This window comes from Arvicola amphibius, chromosome 8, assembly GCF_903992535.2.
Source record: "Arvicola amphibius chromosome 8, mArvAmp1.2, whole genome shotgun sequence".
Taxonomy (NCBI): Eukaryota; Metazoa; Chordata; class Mammalia; order Rodentia; family Cricetidae; genus Arvicola; species Arvicola amphibius.
Genome location: NC_052054.1, coordinates 7,898,596 through 7,917,201, shown reverse-complemented (window position 1 = coordinate 7,917,201; position 18,606 = coordinate 7,898,596). Strand labels below are relative to the sequence as shown.

Genomic DNA, 18,606 nt, shown 5'->3' with positions numbered 1-18,606 from the left:
CTCAGAGACCTACTGTCCCAGGGTCACAAATGAACACGCCGTTCTCCTCTCTGACACATGTACATGTGTATACACACACACACACACGCAACTGAAAAGATAACCAAACCCAAGAATTGACACGGGGGAAGGGGAAAGGGTTTAAAACTGTAGACAGAGTCTGCATCAAAGGACGTCTTCGTTTCCCCTCCAGTGCTGAGACAAACTCGGTGACTGGAGGGGCTTTGGCTTCTGCTCCTCCCAGCAAGGCTCCCAGGCTCCATCACTGAACCCTACTAAGAAGGCTAGGCAGGGGCCAACAGTTCCCCAAGGTTCCCGTTGGAGGCAACGTTCCCAGGTCAGTCTGTTTGTTTCTTTCTGTTGTCGATATTGCCGTAGGCAGAGCCCTTGTCGATTTCTGTCACGCCAATCATCCATCGAACTCCCATGGAGGCTGCAGAGACAGGGAAAAGCAGTTAAGCACCTGAAGACACTCCAGGGGCGCTTGGCCAGTGGGAGCCACGAGGAGGCCATTGCCCTGAAAATGCAAATGGATCTGCCGGTACCATCTGACCCCAGCTTCTGCGCATTCCTCTGCATGTTGAAATGACATTTAAAGCCAATGCTGGGGCTTCTGGGGGAGGAGGGCATCCTTGCACCGTGGAGGTAAATGGAACGGGGCAGGCAGCATGCATCTGTTTACAGACTTCTCTGGTTTCCATACCACTTTCCAAGGCAAAAAGGTGGTGGTTTAGGGATTGTGGTGGGGGCCGCTTTGTGAGGATACAGACAGAGCCTAGGGCATGAAGGCCCTGCATACCCACAAACTATTATTGTTTGGGCTGAAGCTGTGGCTGTCCAGGTGCTGGACACATCAAGGAACTCACTCAGAAACTGCCATGAAAGATAAGCAGTCACCTCTGCAATGGGGGATTGGTGAGTTCCTTGTATGCCAGACCGTGTCTTAACCACTGAGCACACTGTTGAGGGTACAGTGGGTGAGCCAGCAGGTGCAGCCCCCAGATGATGGTGTGTGTCAGAAACGCTCTGGGTAGGCTGCTACTCAAGACCGTGCAGTGAACAGGGAATCTGCCTGTACAGGTGGAGAAATGTCTGCTCAGACACCTCTTGAGTCACTGAGATATAAGCCCTGTCCCAAATCTGGCCCTTGAGTGGAGTGCCTCCTCAGTAGGAGGGCCAGTGATAACCTGTAGGAAGCTCTGCTCCACAGGTCTCAGGAAGGGGAGGAATGCAATACGCAAGGGTGGTGCAAACCAGACTACGGTGTCAACAAGGACACAGCGATCAGTTCTGGGACCATCTCCAAATGACCACAGCACCCCAGGCTGCCTGCTCAGGCTCCCTATCCCTCTTCATCTTTAAGGAATGTAGCTCTCCTGCTGGCCTCTGCTGGCCTTCCCGGTATCACAAGCCCTGGCCAGCCTCCTTCCCAGCACCCTGGTGCACACAGACATGTCAGGGTGCTCACTACTAAGTGAGAAGAGCATTCAGAAGATGCAGCCCGTGGTGTACCTTTTGCTTGAGACTGCAGTGGTCCTCGGGAGATGGCTGTCAGCACCAGGCTCCAAGTGGGAGTCTGCCCTGAGACCACAGTATTTGTTTCACAGAAATAGCCAATCTGTTTGCTCGGGACACACACACACCAGTCTCCTGGTCTTGGTCGGGTGCCACTGTTCCTCATTGGTGGAAAAGTGGAAGCTGCTCATGCTCGCATAAGCCTCGGGAGCAGGCCTGGCCTTCAGGTGGCAGGGGAGTGTCGCACACCGCACATGGGGTGTGACAGAGGGAGCAGCGTGCACACAAGCTCAGTGTGAGGAACTGCTGTGGTCAACAGTGCTGGGTAAGCGAGCCATTGTGAAGAATGAAGAAGGAACTTGCTGAACTCCCTCACTCCAGCCCAGTCACCGGTTACATGAGTCCCAGAGGGAGGGCCCCACAGTCTACTTCCAAGGCAAAGAGCTTGCAACTAGATCCCTCAAGCCCCTTGCCATGCTTTCCTCGGGAGAAGAGAGGGAGGAGTCTCGGGACGAGGGATTGCAGCTCCAAGTCATGTCATCTAGACTGGGGGACTGCTCCACACACACCTCAAGACCCCAGACAGCACTGTGAGCCTGGCCCTTGGGGGTGCTTCACAGACTGCAAGGAACCCACACACATCTGGCATCCGCCAAGCACACTGGTTTGGCTTGGAGCCTCTGGCTTGTACTCACCCATACAAAAGATGAGGACCAAGCTAGCCAGCGTCACTGAAGAACCGCTGCTGACCATGCTCACGAGGAACTGGAAGAGAGGATAGAGCAGCAACGACGCCCAGAACAACCAGTTGACCAGAGCCCAAGGCCGTCGTGGGGGAACCCAGGGGGTCTCTGGGAAGACCCCTGTCCTGTAGTATTCCTCCTGAAAGGCATCCTGGGGACAGAAAATGTACCTCAGACACCATGTTGGGTTCCAGGTGGTGCCTACTGGGTCTCCGGTAAAACCTTACAGATAGTGCAGCCCGGTGTCACATCTAGTGGCTGTCTGCCACTCTCCTTCCTGTGTGGGATGGAGGTTGGGGCTTGCCAGCCTCAGTCAGGCACCGAGGACACACAGCAGGATGGTGGTGTTAGGTTGAGGAGAAGGCAAATGACAGGCCTCTTGAGCTCTGCCCACACCAACCAAGGACACGCGCTCACTCTGGCCTTGAGCTTGGGTTCAGCCGGGGGTCCAGAGGGACAAGGTACTCCTCACTGCAGGAGCCAGCACTTCCTTGGTACAACCTCCGTTAGATCAAGTTAGGGCAATGATAATTAGGTTCTCCTTGCCCTATTATATTTTTGGAAGAAAGAAGCCTGTGAAAGCCGAGGCCCTGCTCGGAGGAAGAACAAGCTGGGAGAGCTGGGGAGCTGGACCAGGGACCCTTTGGGGATGCATTCTTATTTGGGTCACACTTTGAAGTGGCACAGGGACACCGAATAGTTTCCTCAAGAGCAGTCAAGACCACGTCTGTCACTAAAGTGAACCCTCCCTTAGGGACATGTGCCTGGGCAGCAGGCCAGGCTGCTGGACCACTGTGATACACATTATACTGGCGAACTCTCACGTGCTGTTGAAGCTTGTTAGTAAGGGACACTGAGAACAAGGAGGCTCGCTCGTGCTCTCTCCCTCCCCCTTGTCTCACTGAGCTCGTTCATTTCAAGCGTCTTCCATAACTCTGACAGCGAGGATGGAAAAGAGCAAGCAGCTAAGAGAATTAAAAACACTGAGCGCTTGAGAAGAGTTGGAAGAAGGACCATTTCCAGTAGGAGTTACAATCGTTTACCCTGTGGTATAAACGCCTGGGCGGGAAGAGGAAGCCAGAGCTCCTCCGTGGATAGAGCTCAGCTGAGAACTCCAGCCTGGCTCTGTCATCCAGGTGATGCCGCCAGGATGCACTAAGTCCCCAGCTGAGGATGTCTGCTGTCTGTCCTCCTACCTCACCTCTGTTATTTGTTCCCTTCCTTTGCTCGCTGCACGTTAATAAAAACTCTCTTGTGAGTTCAGCGACTGTCACTTCTTCTCTGGACAACACAGAGCAGCCATGACCTCCTCTTGGTTCAGTCCACCCACACCAGGGTTTCACTTCCTGTGGGGCCACCTGACGATGCATTCCGCTACGCTCTTGCTCTTTTACTGCTTGACATGTGGATCGTTAGGGGTGCCAATAACTGGTTCCTGGTGCCCACCCACCAAAGTGTCGTCTTCCACCCTAGACTCCACAGCTGAGCGCACCCACCTTCTCCTGGTAGAGCTTGTGTAGCCAGGCTGAGCACTTGTCCTCATCCTCCGGGATGTCTTCCATCGGGATCCTCCTGTGAAAGCAGAGAAGAGTTAGCACAGAGAGAGCCACACTGAGCACCCGGTCCACGTTCCTGATGACAGTTCTGGCTGTGTGGGGAGAGGCGAGCGGCTCAGGGTGGGGTGGTGGTATGAACGTAATTGGCCCCTGTAAGCCCACAGGGTGGCACTATCAGGAGGTGTGGCCTTGTTGGAAGAAGTGTGTCACTGTGGGAGTGGGCTCTGAGGTCTCACACTCTAAAACTATGCCCAGTCTCAGTTCACTTCCTGTTGCCTGTGGATCAAGATGTAGGACTCTCGGCTCCTTCTCCAGCACCATGGCTGCCTGCACGCTGCCATTATGGACTAAACCTCTGAAACGGTAAGTTAGCCACCCTAGTTAAATGTTTTCCTTTATAAAGTGCCGTGATCATGGTGTTCCTTCATAGCAACAGGAACCCTAAGATAGGTGGAAATCCCAAAATGCAGCCATGGCCAAACAGAACCAAGCAAGGGTCAAGTCAATGACAGAGAGATGGTGTCAGGAATGGGGACCTGCCTTATCCAGCTTCCACCTCCCCAAACATGACACTGCTTCCCCCAAAGAGGACAGTGCTGCCTCTTTTCCATGTGACACCGTCCGATAGGTAGAGAATCCCTGTCTACGGGGCAGCACCCTACTGCCTTCTTCAGCCAGGGACCAACAGGAATGGCAATGGCAGACTCTCTCTCAGAGTGACTCCTTTGGTCTCTACCGAGGTCACCCACACTGAGGCAGATCCTGGCAGCTCAGGCACCCCTGGCATGTAAGAAGGGAGGGCACCTGGGCAGAAGAGGGATCTCTAAGTTACTCTGCACCTGAATGGCTGCTCTCAGGCCAGAGCTGGCAAGGGTGGGAGGGATATCTGTTAGCAAAGAGCCCGCCAGCACATGGAGAAGTTTCCTGCTCCTTGAGTTCTCAGGATACTGCCTCCAGAATTTCAAGGATGTCTGCTTTGGTCCACAGAAAAGCGTGTTTGTCATGATTTTCCATGGGACATTTCACACCCCAGTGTGCCCAGAAATATCTGAGAGGAGAGATTAAAGATTAGCCCAGGACATTGTAGGGGTTTGGAGGAGATCTGGGGTTGCCTTGTCTGTAGTTAGCCACCACTGCTAGGCTGGCCACCACAGGCTTCAGTGTTCTCCGTGGGTAAATTCATCCTGTTGTCACACTCCCTACAAGCTACTCAGAAAATGTCCCTGCATGTGTTTCCATGAAATCCACATTTCTTCCTCTTTGTGATCTCTGGTTGCAAGGAAGATCAGGAAGTCTCAGGAAAGGCTAGCAATGCCTTGCAGAGCATTTCCTGGCTCGGATCGTGGGAGCTTACGTAGTTTTACTCTTTTTGATAATGTGCCAGACGGCGGTGCTCTAAATGTATGATACTTTACATGGATGGTGGCGTGGACTGAAGAGCATCCCAGTCATCCTAAGTGGGTTACTACAAGTGACAGGTATGTCGGATAACATCATGACTCCTCTTCAGTGACCATGAACGCTTGCTGACTTTGGTGGGTGAACCTGAAAGGATCACAGGGCTGTGTACTTGACTCCAATCCCCTCACATACTCCAAAGAACTGCAGTTACTGAGAAAATCCCCCAGTGGCGGTCAAACAGTCTTGTACACTACCAGGGTCTGACGGAGTGGAACTCTTGCCAAATGTCAAAGGAACTCCAGAGAAGAAGAACCCACTGTATCTCTAGTGGGGGGAGTTGGCAGGGGTCTTCTTGGGTGACCGTGATGCCTCTTGTCTGCCATACACTGAGCAGTAGGGCAGCCCGTGCCAGTGTTGTCAGAAAAGGACACTGATGGTGCTTCTTCATATTGTGGGAAAGCTGGCAGCATTTCCGGGGAGCCAACATAGGCTGTCCGTCCACTAAAGCATCTGTGCCCTGAAGCACCTTGAACGACATGGCAGAGGGCTTAGCCACTGGGCCTTCATCACGTTGTGCTGTGACCTGGCATCGGAAGGATCTTTAACCAAAAAGCTCAATGCCATTTGTCTACTTCTGTGTGGACATTCAGGGGCTCTTGGATGGCCTTCAAAGATGACCAACAGCATCAGACACCAGTGCCACCTGACCTGATTCAGACTTAATGTTAGTGTGTAAGTCACTGGTTTATTGAACAAAATGCCCTGTGGCTTCCTGTCTGCTACATCTTCCCTGTGTAGTTCCACTAATCTTGGTGACATTCAGGAGATCAGGAGTTACGTGCATTGTGTAAGTCGAAAGAAGGGAGGGGAAAGGAGAAAGGAGAGGAAAGGAGAGGAGGAAGGAGAAGAAAGGAGAAAGGAGAGGGGAGGGGAAAGGAAAGGAACAGATCAGCAAGGAGCTGGGAGGGAAGGCTACTCCCCGGGCGTCCTTGGCAATAGGGTGTGCCTCTTGAGTTCACCCATAAATAAAGACTGGAAAGAAGTTGACTGGGAAGGCAGCTTTCAGAGAGATGCTAAACAGGTGCTCCTGGAAGGCTGCAGGTAGTGATTTGGTGCTTAGAACCATCTGCCCCTTTCCTAGGGAGGATGCAGGGCTGACTTACCTAACATAGCAGTCCGCATGATATTTCTTTCCATTTAAGACTCCCAGCAGTGTTGGGTTTTCATTGTTTCTGAAATTGAGTGTACAGTCATATACAGCTGGGACTATAAGACAAGACAAACACAAGGCAGTATATAGCAGGTGAGGCCGGTTCTGCTTGGTAGTCACACACAGTGGAAGACATCAGCATGCCGTAGCCCATCTACCAATGACTCATGGGGTAAGATATCTCTTCCTTGGCTTTTCCTAGATTGCCCACTTGTCATCTTTTGTAACCAGAAAAGCCAACTATAAGTTAGTCATCCAACAGTAACTCCTGTGGTCCCGTGGGCTTGAAAGGGGTGATTCCCATCAGATCTAGATTGGCAATGACAGTAATCAGTGACTTTCTAATCAGCAGAGCTGTCCTGGCTGGCACCTGTGGCTGTTTGGACAAATGTGGGCACGAGATGGGTTAAACTCATCCAAGGCTGTGTCTGTTACACAACTACAGCCATTCTGGTTTTTTAATGGAAAATTTATAAAAGATTTACTTAATTATGTGGATGTGTTTGTGTGCCCATGAGGCCAGGAGAGGAGGTCAGATCCCCTGTTGCTGGATTTACAGGAAGGTGATGGGACAGGAACCCCAGTCCTCTGCGAGCGCAGTAAGTGCTCCGCGGAGCCATCTCTCCAGCCATGGTGTAAACTTTTCTATGAACATTTTCAGCCCCCAAATGAAGCAGCCACAATGCCAGGACAAGACATCTACATCCTGGACGCTAAGCTATCCTGCCAGCATATTCCACATTACAGCCAAGCTTGCTGTGGGAGCCCGGGACCTGGCCCAGGCTCAAGAAATGCTTACTGCTCAAAGAATGGGCTAGCTCATGACAAAAACAAGTGAACAGATTGTGGAAAACCATGGCGGGAACAGATGGCCTCTTCCTAGTGTGCAAGGCAGCAGAGAAAGTAGAAAACAGAGGAGTCCCAGAGCGTGGCTGGGTGTGGTGCCCACAAACACTTCTTCCCAGCAATAGGCAGTTTGCTTAGCTGCATCCCTCAATCTTCCAAACCTCGGTGTCCTAGAGAGTGGACTCCTGTTGCCACCATCACACAGTGGCTGAGGTGACAGATGTCGGTCACAATGGCAGACCCAGCACACTATACTCGTGATGATAGATCACAGCCCTGGGCCGAGAGCTTTACGTAAGTGCAGTTACTATTAGTGCAAGTAGTGGGAGATCCCAGGGACCCTAACTGGTACCTGGACCACTCGGAAGTATGAAGAACAAGGATTCAAAGATGATAAAATCACCATCATTCTTTCCCTGATGTCTGACGTCCCCACTACAGTTCTGTAGGTCCCCATTACAGTTCTTTAAGTCCACTGCCTTTGCTGATGGGTGAGGATCTCCCTCGTAGGCATACCCAGAGGCTGTGCCCTGAAAGAGCTAACAACTCTCTCCATCATAGGTGGGCACGGTTGCCTAAGGTGGGCACTAGACCAAAAGGCATTTAACCTGTTCATGTCCTTGGTGCCCTGGCTAATCCTTGGCATGAGGCTAAGGAGGTCTCCCTCACAAGAAGAGGGACATGGGGCCTGAAACCACAGGGCCAGCTTTACCCACTTCTGACTGCAGGACAAAACCTGGCACATGAAGTTCTACAAAGGCCCACCCAACCCTGTGGTGCCTTCCCACTTAAAGCTGTGTCAAGTCCTATCCAGCCCAAGTATGACATCAAGCCTCTCTTGGAGCCCAATATGCAAGAAAGGTGTCACGTAAGAGAATAAGAAAATACATTTTACACTGAAGCAGAGGGTTTAAAAAGAAATGGGGGAAGCTGGGCGGTGTTAGTACACACCTTTAATCCTGGCACTTGGGATTAAAGGCAGAGACAGGTGAAGCTCTGTGAGTTCAAGGCCAGCCTGGTCTACGGAGTAGTTCCATAGGTTCTAAACCTACAAAGAAACAGAGAAATTCTGCCCCCACAAAAACAAAAAGAAAGAAAAGGGAGGGAGGGAGGAAGGGAGGGAGGGAGGAAGGAAGGGAGGGAGGGAGGGAGGGAGAGAGAGAGAGAAAGAAAGAGGAAAGGGATAAAGTCATAGCAGGACACCAGGGGCAAGTTACTACTGCTTTCTTCTGTTTTTATCTACAGTGGCTTGAGGCTCCAGACTCACAGGTAAGCTGCCATAGTATACAGGTAAGGGTATCTACAGGTGGTTGATAGCAATAGACAAGCAAGAGATGCTTCAAAGACCCTGCAGCTGCTCCACCATCAGGCCGTCACTTTCTGCATGCTCCATGCAGTGACGCCACTGACCAGCAGAGGGCGGTACTCATTGAGATGCAAAAACATGAGGGGCCCAGCCAGCCTTGCACCTGCCCCTTGTCCCTCGTGCTGCATAGCTTTGAAGACCCCTGTTTGGCCGGCATTCTTACCTACATCTCGCAAGCACTTCACGGTGATAGCAAAGCCCTTGGTGCGTGGCAGCAGGTGGTGCTTGAGACTGGGCAGTCCCTTGGCTTGAGCCACCTGCATGCTGATCTGGTGTTTCTTCTCTGTGAACCGTGTGCCCTCACAGTGAATCAGGAACTGGAAAGCAAAGGATGCGGTCACACAATCCCAAGGTCAACCAGAGGCCACAGTCAACCCAAAGAGGTGCAGAGTCACGCCTGAAGCCAGATCAGTTCTAGAGCCCTCACGTTACACAAAGCCCTAAGGTCAAACACAATTTCAGGTCCCACTTAGTTCTGTGCTCATTCCTGTTCCTGAAGTGGCCCCTAAAGTGTGGCAGCCATAGGAGCCAGACAACACACACTGTCCCTGCGTACCAGATAGTTCTCTGGGTAGTCCCGGAGGTGCAGCAGGCTCTTGGCGACCGTCTGCCGATCCTGCTCCCACTTGCGTGTGCAGAAGATCATTTCCACGAAGTACCACATCCAGCCAATGATTGGGACATAAGCCAGCTCTTTCTTGGCCAAGACTTTGGAGTTCTGAAATAGAGGTAGAGCACTTCAGGGTATCTGTGAGGGAGACAGAAGTTACTTCACGGCTGTTGGAGACTTTAGGGGTAAGGAACCAGTTACATCAAAGTCTCGGTGCCCAGAACTCTTCTGGCTGCATTGACCTGAGGTCAAGATCATACTCACCGCTTGGGGGTGGGCTGCTCCAGATCAGAGGTCTGTGAAAGTGCCAGCTCTCTGCTGAGGGTATAGAGGGTTGAGGATGCTCTCGTGGACCAGAGCCCTCCTTGAGGATGCTCTCGTGGACCAGAGCCCTCCTAGGTTATTGGTATTTGGCAAGCTCACAAAGCCCACCCTGAAGCTCTGCCTGGGCAAATGTATATTACACCATCAAAGATCAGCCCATCAACAAAGCCACCGAGTTCTACAGACAAGGCCAGTGTCCACTTGGCAGATGGGCGAGTGGAGGGCAGCAGGGTTAGAAGGGCCCCATAGCTGCTGGCATGAGGAGCAGGGTAGGCTGGGAAGGCAAACTGGATCACATGTCTGTCTGCCTGCCTGCCTCCCCGCCATACCGCTGTATGTGTGTATGCAATCACATTCGTGTGTATGGATGCAGGCACGTGTGTCATGGTACACATGTGGAGGCCTGAGGACAGCGGACATCAGCCCTCATCTTCAACCTTGTTTGAAGTGGAGCCTCCTTGTTATTGCTGCATACTCCAGGACAACCGGCCCACACTAGTCTCAGGATGCTCTTGCCCTCACCATTCACCTCCCTGTAGGTGAGTGTAATTCCGGGATTACAGACACTCACGCTATGTGTCTGACTTTCAGGAAAAAGTTCGTGGGAATCCAAACTCAGGTCCTCCTGCTTGTGTGACAACTTTAGCCATTCAGCCTCCTTCCCAGGACCCCTCCACCACCACCCTCCCGTTTGTATTTTTACACTTCGGTTCGGGGTTGACTAAGATGCTCCCTGACTCTTGAGATGATACCCAAGTTGGCAGTGTGGACAGTTGATGACAGCTATCTGTCCAGTCATGGTCCTAAGCCTTGGCTGCCTAGTGGGCAGAGCAGACGCTTCACGCAGCCCCTCCCCTTTGGCCCCTCTGGTCTTCCACTCAGCAATCTTCATGTTTCTACCCTGCTTTCTTCTCAGCACAAGGAACTCTAAAGTCTCAGAAGGGGGAACAAATGCTGGACTCCTGAGGTGATGCCTGTCACCCGGGAAACCAAACTGTCTCTGGGCCACAGTTCTCCCTGGAAGCCCATTGCCCTAGGTCCACACTAGACTTCAGACCCCGGAGCTCCCTCTAACTCCCGTCTATGACAGGGAGGGACATTCCTCCTGGCCCTCACCTTCTTTTGTTTCTGTCCCCACCCATAGAAACTTAAAATTTCTATGATGAAAGCAAATGGAACCAAGCTAAAAGCCTCCACTGACTAATCAAGCTCATCTTTCCGTAAGTTAAAAACTGTTTTTAAGATGTACTGCATCTTGCAAACATTACATGTGGCAGTGCTCAGGAATTACCCATTACCCATACTGCCACCTACAGAGATGCTGTCTCTCATCACAGCTACTGGGCTGGCTAGGTGGCCAATCTCACCCAGCCAATCATAGCTGTGTTCTCAGGCACACTTTCTATTCATGGTTGGTCCTCCTAAGAGACTCAAGTGTGTGCTAGCGTTTCTCCTTTGGTAGCTGGTGGAGAAGGCTGCCCTGGTGGGTTGTGGGATCTAAGGGTTCAACTAGAGGGAGTAGGTAACTCAAGGGTCTGCATTTCCATCACTGTCTGACATTACCATGAGTCACTTTCCTGTCCCCATAGTAAAAACATTCACTGACTCGTATATTAGTATAGCTGAGTCTGTGAACCAAGGCCACTCTGCTCTCCTGCCACTGGTGCCAATGCAGTCTTATTGTCACCAGAGCTAGCATTCACCTGAATGCAGCAGCCACACAGCTGCTACCATAGGGCTGAATGGACATCACAGAGACAATGCAGTCCACAGAGATGAAACTGCTCACTCTCCGGCTGGCCAATTACAAGTCAACTTAGTCAACCCTTAATTTACAGCCACTAATATTCACGCTGTCTGAAATTCTTGTGTTACACTAAGTAGGAGGTGGATGGATGAGAGGGGGGGAGGACAGGTGAGAGAGAGAGAGAGTAGGGGGACATGCTAACATCTTTCATAAGTCAGCTCATTTATGACTGGAAACTGTTCTGAAAGGAAGACAAAAACACATCTAGAGAAACCTGACATTTATACAGGGTGACTACAACCACCAGGTGCTGCAGTGTCTACCTTGGCCAGTTTTTAGGTCACAGTTCATCCTACAGTTAAAAAATCTCCGGAAATTATCTGGCAATGGAGGCCTGGATGTGAGAGTGAAGGGTGTTGCTGGGTCATGGGGAATGAGAATTTCATTACCATGGGGGTCCAGCCAGCCAGGGAGGACATCACCCATCTCTCAGAGAAAACAGTCCCTCTATGAGCCAGAAGGCACAACGTGTGACCAAATGACCATAGAAAGATCTGCTTTAAATAACACAGGGACTTGGGGGCATCTTAACCCTCAGATTTGGTGGCTTTTAACCCACTTCAGTACAAAACTTCAAATGAGACCCCTCTAGGTCCAAGACAATGCCGGGTCTGCAGATTAGGATCCATGGCCAGCACTGTTCCCTGTCCCTGAACCCCAAACTCCCAAGGGTCTGGCAGAAACCCTATTCAGGAATGTCACTCCACAGGATGGTTCCTGGTCAAGGCTGTGCTTGCATTAATACCTTACTAACTTCCAGACACAGAACCACTCCTGAAGGTTTAATCAGTTAGTCCTTCGGGTCTAGCCAAGGTTCGTCATTTCTACTAAATATATAAAGATTAGAGCTGCAAGACGGACAAGCTGCAGGAAGAAGGATGAGCAAGCCAACCGGTTAACAGCACAACCTTGGTGCCCACTGGTGACATGAGAGTTTATCTCCTGGAATTGTTAACCTCAAACTGACCAGTTCATGTGAACGCTATCTAGCAAGGACCTCTGTTAGGCCAGGCATGGGGCCAGTGCTGGGGACACAACGGTGGATGGGACTGTGTGACAGTAGCAGAGTTTAGAGGCAAAGCGTGGTAGAACAGCGGGGACTGACTTTGTCACTTTCTCTGTGTGTGGGTCAAGGAACTGCCCTCCTGGGACAGCAATGTGTATAGGGAAACCCCGGGGTGGTGAAGGAGATGAGGGCAGTGCTCACAATGATGAGCAGGACGTGGCAGTGGGTACCAAAAGCGAGAGACTCTCATCTTCCTTACACTGCTGGCCCTGCTCTGGCTTTCCAAGGTCTCCCGCACAGGAAAAGGCTGTGGAGAGTTTCCTACTAGAGAGTCCCAAGAGAGCCTCCAAACAAAATGAACCCTGTTCTGCGATCAGTCACAGCCATGGGGGAATTACACAGGCCACACGTGAAACAAAAGCACTCTTGAAGAATTCATCTCTCTTGGCCAGAAAATAACCATGGATCGTTTATCAAAATCAAGCCCAGTGTGCGAGGTCCTGCAGCTCTCAACCCAGCCGCTTCCCTCCCCTCGGCAAGCCTCAGACTTTTCTAGATTTGACCGGTGTGCAAAGGGTAGTGGGGAGGGAAGGGGCTTTGGGTGGTCTTTGTGTGACCAGCAAGGGTATTTTTCACCTGGGCTCTTCTCTGAGGAGCTGTGGCAGCCAGAACAACAAAAAGATAAAAGGAGCTTATCTTAACCTTGTGCAAGGTTCTAATCACCACCCCTTGACACCCCATTCCCATGACCCCCACCCCTCGCCACCCCCTTACTATTCTGAAAGGCCTGCCTGGATGCTTCCAGGATGGCCTTAGGCCAGAGCATCTGGAAAGATAAGCAGAAGGCATTACACATGGAGTGGGGTGGGGGTGGGGTACGAAAGAGAGGCAGACACACACAGGACTCCTGACAGGCAGGAGATAATGGGACGCCTGGCTTTGACAGGTGTGGGGTGGGATGGCCAATTGAAAGAGTCCCAGTGGCAGGTGTGCAGGGCCCCGGGTGGGAACAGAGGGATGGGTGGGGGTAATTAGTGGGGAGCAGAGCTGTTCTGAGCAGATGTCACTGGCAGAAGAGGGAGGTGGCTGTGGCCAGCCCTGCTATCAGGCAGCCTAGTCTCTGCCGGGTTAGCTTCTGGCCAGCATGGGCTAACTTAACTGGCTTGCCAGTGGAGAAGGGGCCCTGCAGACCTAGATTAGGGCTGGCTTGGGAGTACATTCAAGGAGGCAGCTGAGCTTCTCTGAGATGCCTGGGACTTTTCTCTACCCAGGATTCACTTGGTCACCTTGTAGATGGCATTTACTTGGATTACTTATCTGTACAATACCAGGCTCTCTGCCTCCTCCTCCCCCTGCCTCTGCCTCTGAACAAAGGGTCAGGGCTTAAAGTAGCACATCTGTCCACTCAGCTTGCCAAAATCTGCTGTTAGGGTGCCAATTAACCTCCACTGAGATGTAAGAAATGGATTATTAGGGCCCATTTTCAATATGAGGTGCTCTCGGAGCCCTTCAGAGAGCCAAAGACAAGCAGGAGATGCTAGCCCTCCCCCCCCAGCTGATGGCTGGTATGCAATCTCAGAGCTCTGAGAGCTGGGCAGTTGCAGGCCATCTGCTTCATGGCTGAGCCCACCGTCAGAAGAGGGGATGATCTTGCGCCCCAGGATGGTAATTACCTAAGAGTGAGAATCCTGAACCATAGAGTAGGGAATAGGAGGGGCTGTGCCAGAAGAGCAGAGATTGTACCTCTCAGGAGCACCAGCCTGTAGGAGAAGGAGGCTGGTTTTGGTGCTCACTATACACCATCCCTCCACTGGGCTCAAGCAGCATCACTAACATGCAGACCCAGGTCACCCCATGTTGACTTGAGTGCAGGAGTTGGAGGTTGAGGTGGGTTGGGGGCTAATAGACACACTTAGCCCCCCTCTAGTGGGGAAACCTCAGATGTCACACCCAGGCTGCCATGGTCCCTGGACACCACTCACAATGCCAATTATAATTTCTCTTTTCAAGCACCCACTCTCTTGGGTTCTTCTCGTGGGCCCTTTGACCTTGACCTCTTATCCCTTCCTGGAGTCACACCAAGTCTTTCCAGGCTTCCCTTCAATACCACCTCCCTCTGAAAGTCCCCAGGAGGCTCCTCAACAGTCAAATGCTAGTCCACTTAAAATAGTTTTGTTTAACCCCCATAGGTGGGCTAAGGAGCTGTCCTGCCATTCTCCTTGGCACACGAAGGGTTAACAGCCACGACCCAGATGGCTTATACTTGTTCAAACCAGACAAGGTCCCAGACTGAGAGGGGAAACGGATCTGAGGGTTGCACCCCTAACCATAAGATATTTGCAATTGATCCCTACTGAAAAGGAAAATCAATTTCCAGAAATGGAGTGTCACAGGGTCCATCAACCACACTCCAGGGCAGGCGCCAACACAAAATGAACTTCATGCTGGTTTTGGTGAGCTTTTTGTTTCATTTTGTTGTTGCTTATTTTTGTCTTGGTAGTTCTTTGTTTTGATTTTTGGTGTGTGTGTGTGACAGGAACAGAACATAAAGAAAATATATTGTATAAAAAATTTTCAATAAAAATTAAAAAAGAAAAAGAAACCACAAGCTGGTAAGTGGGGCCTCATGCTTTTAATTCCAGCGCGCTTTGGAGGCAGAGGCAGGCTGTAAACAGAGACTGCTCGTTCATTCCCACTCAGCTAGACCCAAATAATCACACAGAAACTATATTAATTACAACACTGCTTGGCCTACTATCTCAGGCTTATTAACTAACTCTTACATCTTAAATTAGCCCATTTTTATTAATCTGTGTATTACTATAAAGCGGTGGCCTACTGGTAAGGTTCCAGCGTGTCCCTCCCCTTTGGCAGCCACATGGCATCTCTTTGACTCCACCTACTCTCTCTGTTCAGATTTCCCTGCCTATCTTTACTCAGCGAAGCCATTGGTCAAAACAACTTTTTTCATTATCAAATAAAAGCAATGCATATGCAGAAGGACATCCCACAGGAGCAGGCAAGAGCTATGTGAGTTCAAGGACAACCTGGTCTACAGAGGAGTTCTAGCACAATCTTGGAAAGGAAGGCGGGAAGGAAAGGGGAGGAGGAGGGAGGGAAGAGGGAGAGAGGAAAGAAATAATTCTTCTCTTTTGTTCTCTGCACAGAGAAACACAACAAATTCTAACCTGTTTTGAGGCCATGCTGCCTTGCAGCACCTGGCTGATATCTGCCATGAGGAGGAAATAGAGAGGGTCTAAACAAAGCAACAGGGCGTGGAGGGCAGTCTCTGAGATGCTCCCACTTAGAGTGTTCCTGGGTGCAGGCTGGGAAATGCCTAACAAATGGAACCTGTGGGATACAAGTTTCCATCACACACAGCGGTGACTTCTGCCCTGGGTTCTACTCCTGCTCTCTTTGGCTCTGCACATCCTGGGAGAAGGGACTACCCTGTCCAGGGAAACCCTTCATCAGGCCCATGTGTCAGAGACTGAGGCAGAGACAAGCCTATGACTAAGCTTGGAAGCTAGCCAGTACCTGCCAAACTTGCGGATGAGACCATCGCTCCGGCAGTCACATGACCACAGTCTTTTTAGCTCTCTTCTGGGAGCCCAGCTGGTTGGTGTCTGCGGGTCTGACAATGCAGGCCAGCAAGAGTCTGCTGCCTGTGCTTTAACTTGCTCACTCCGGGGACCACACACTGCCACAGATGACTAAGACACATAGCTTCATTAAGGAGCCGAAGCAAAATCTCCCAGATGGCCTGAGAGTTCGCCGGCATGCCACAGCCTGGGTGGCAGATGAGTTCTGGGAACAGCAGCGGGGCACACATCGTTAATGGAGTTTCAAGCCTGGCACTGTGCACAGACAGCACAGTCTTGACCTTGACACATTCGTGTTTCACTGAGGCAGGAAGACAAGCAAATAGGACCAGAAGCTTTAGTTCACTGAGTGAGTGGAGACACACTCCCAAGCTAACCCAGGTCACACTTGGCCCCAAGAGGCAAAGTTCAGTCTGTGTCTGAGAGACCTCAACTTGACCCTTTGGAGACCTGATCCCATCCAGCAATGACAGCCCAGCCTTAAGGGGAACCTGAGCCTCCAGGACAGGGTACCCACCCGGGTGGGGGCTCAGTGTTTTCACAAGGTCAAACCTGTTTCTAAAGAAAATCCTATCGCTTGTCCTTCATAGTCAATATTAAGAGTTTCTATAAATTATATTTATTTTAAACTCATTTCCTCTTGGGCCATTTCATATGATTAAAAAAAATTACAAGTCAGGATTGAATCTCTGTCTGTCTGTCTATCTATCATCTATCTATCTATCTATCTATCTCTCATCTATCTATCTATCTATCTATCTATCTATCTATCTATCTATCTATCTATCTATCATCTCCCTCCATCACTCGATCCCTCAGTCCCTTCTCTCCTCTTAAAATAAACAATTTCCTCAGACCCAGAAGGTTCTCAAAACCATGTTATACAACGAGAGGAAAGATGGAGAAGGTGCTGCTGTTAAAGGTCATTGAAGACAAAGAGTCTGGAAGGACAATCAATTTAACCAAACACTTCCCCTGTCCTTTCAAAGCAGGAGGAATTACGATTATGGGTCGCTCTGGGAAGAGGGCAGGCACGGTGCCTCTGAGGGACGGCAAAGTTGCCTCTGCTCACGACAGGACACAGTCCAGCAGCAACTACCCGTGAAAGAAGCCCCCTCCCCGTCTTCCTTCCATTCTTCCTTTTTTCTCCTCCTCCTCCTCTCCCTCCTTTTCTCCCAAAGCCTTGCAATTCATGCAGCGATGACTCTGCCCGCTTCTCTGGTGACTGGAGAAAACTGGCCTCCTCGCCCCTCAGTTCTTTAGGGGACACTACAGCAGGGGAGGTACAGCAGGGTGAACCTGGCTCCCAGGCTGCAGGATGCTGTAGACACTGCTCTGGTTTAAGGTCTGAGACCTGCTTGCCGAACCTCTTGGTGGGCTCTCCCCAACTCCTAAGCTCCAGCTGCCCCCACTGGTGGGAATGTTCACATCCATTACATCCAAACCTGGCTCTTTGGGTTTAAAGATAATAAAAATGAAAAATCTCTAATATTCATTTAACAAATCAGTGTAGAACTGAAATCCTTGGCTGGTAGGAGGGGCGGCGGTCTGCTTCAGGGCATCTGTGTCTTACCCAGTGCTCCGAGGTAGAAAGTCTTCCCAGGGCTCAAAGCCTTTGGGGAAAACCCTAGATTGCTGGGATGAATGTCTGGCTCTTCATGGCACCAGCCATTCCCAGCACATTCTCTGGAGCGGAGGCCCTTCTCCAGCCCTGGTGTCCTCTCTAGTTCTGGCTCCATGCTCTTCTCATGAGTCCCCTGATTGGCGTGGGGACACCCCACTGGCCCCGATTCCCTTTCTGTGTTAGTTTTTCAGGTTCATTCCCTTTCTCTTAATGTATGCCTGCCTCTCCCTGGCTGTGGACTCTTGGCCACGCCTGTTCCTGGATTTGGGGCCATGTGCAAGCTTCTCTACCTTAGTGTCCCCTTCCTGCGGCCCCTTCCCAGACCTCATAAAGGTACCAACAACTCCTGCTTCTCATAAGGACTGCTGTATGTAACCATGAAGCTGGTCCTACCAGCAGTCAACCTGTGGTTTCAAGTTCCCAAAGCTTTGGAATCAGATTTGCAAACTACTGCTGATTTGGGAGTACGGAGCAGTTAGTGTCTTCGTCAACAACCACTGTGAAGAGACACCATGACCATGGCAGCTCTTATAAAGGAAGACATTTCAGTGGGGCTGTGTTACGGTATAATGTCCCGCTGACCTGGCACCAGAGGGATAGCAAGCAACCTCCACTAGCCATGAAACCCGCTGGGTTATACCTGACCTGGCTCCAGAGTTTTCACATGGCCCCTAGTCCATTCTTTATGTTACAGATACCTTTTGTTGTCCTCTATGAATCTTGTCTGAGAGGTCCCTTCCCATGGATACAAAGCCTATGCAAAACTCGACTCAGAGGAAACCCGGAAACCTATAGTAGTACCTCCTGAATCAGGTATTTCCACCTGGCAGTGCATTTTTGGAAACTTCATTCAGTTTGTTTTGAGATGTGGAAATCTACTAGCTAAAGTGTAAATACAGGAAAAAAATAAAGATGCCAAGGGGCAAAGGGAAAGGCTTCCGTTCACCGAGCCTGAGCCCCCTGCAGCCGCAGATGCTAGGTTCATTCTCAGGTGAC

General features: G+C 50.9%; 1 protein-coding gene across 1 annotated transcript in view; it reads right to left on the bottom strand.

The window, feature by feature from the left end:
- Nucleotides 1-204: 204 nt before the first annotated feature.
- Agpat4 (1-acylglycerol-3-phosphate O-acyltransferase 4) overlaps nucleotides 205-18,606 on the bottom strand; it is a 102,161-nt gene continuing 83,759 nt past the window's right edge. The window contains exons 4-9 of the mRNA XM_038340337.1: nucleotides 9,194-9,355; nucleotides 8,801-8,954; nucleotides 6,379-6,481; nucleotides 3,755-3,830; nucleotides 2,211-2,409; nucleotides 205-433 (exon numbers count right to left, since the gene is read on the bottom strand). Of these exons, the coding sequence (XP_038196265.1) occupies nucleotides 339-433; nucleotides 2,211-2,409; nucleotides 3,755-3,830; nucleotides 6,379-6,481; nucleotides 8,801-8,954; nucleotides 9,194-9,355 (789 nt within the window). The 3' untranslated portion in view covers nucleotides 205-338. The remainder of the gene's footprint in view (nucleotides 434-2,210; nucleotides 2,410-3,754; nucleotides 3,831-6,378; nucleotides 6,482-8,800; nucleotides 8,955-9,193; nucleotides 9,356-18,606) is intronic.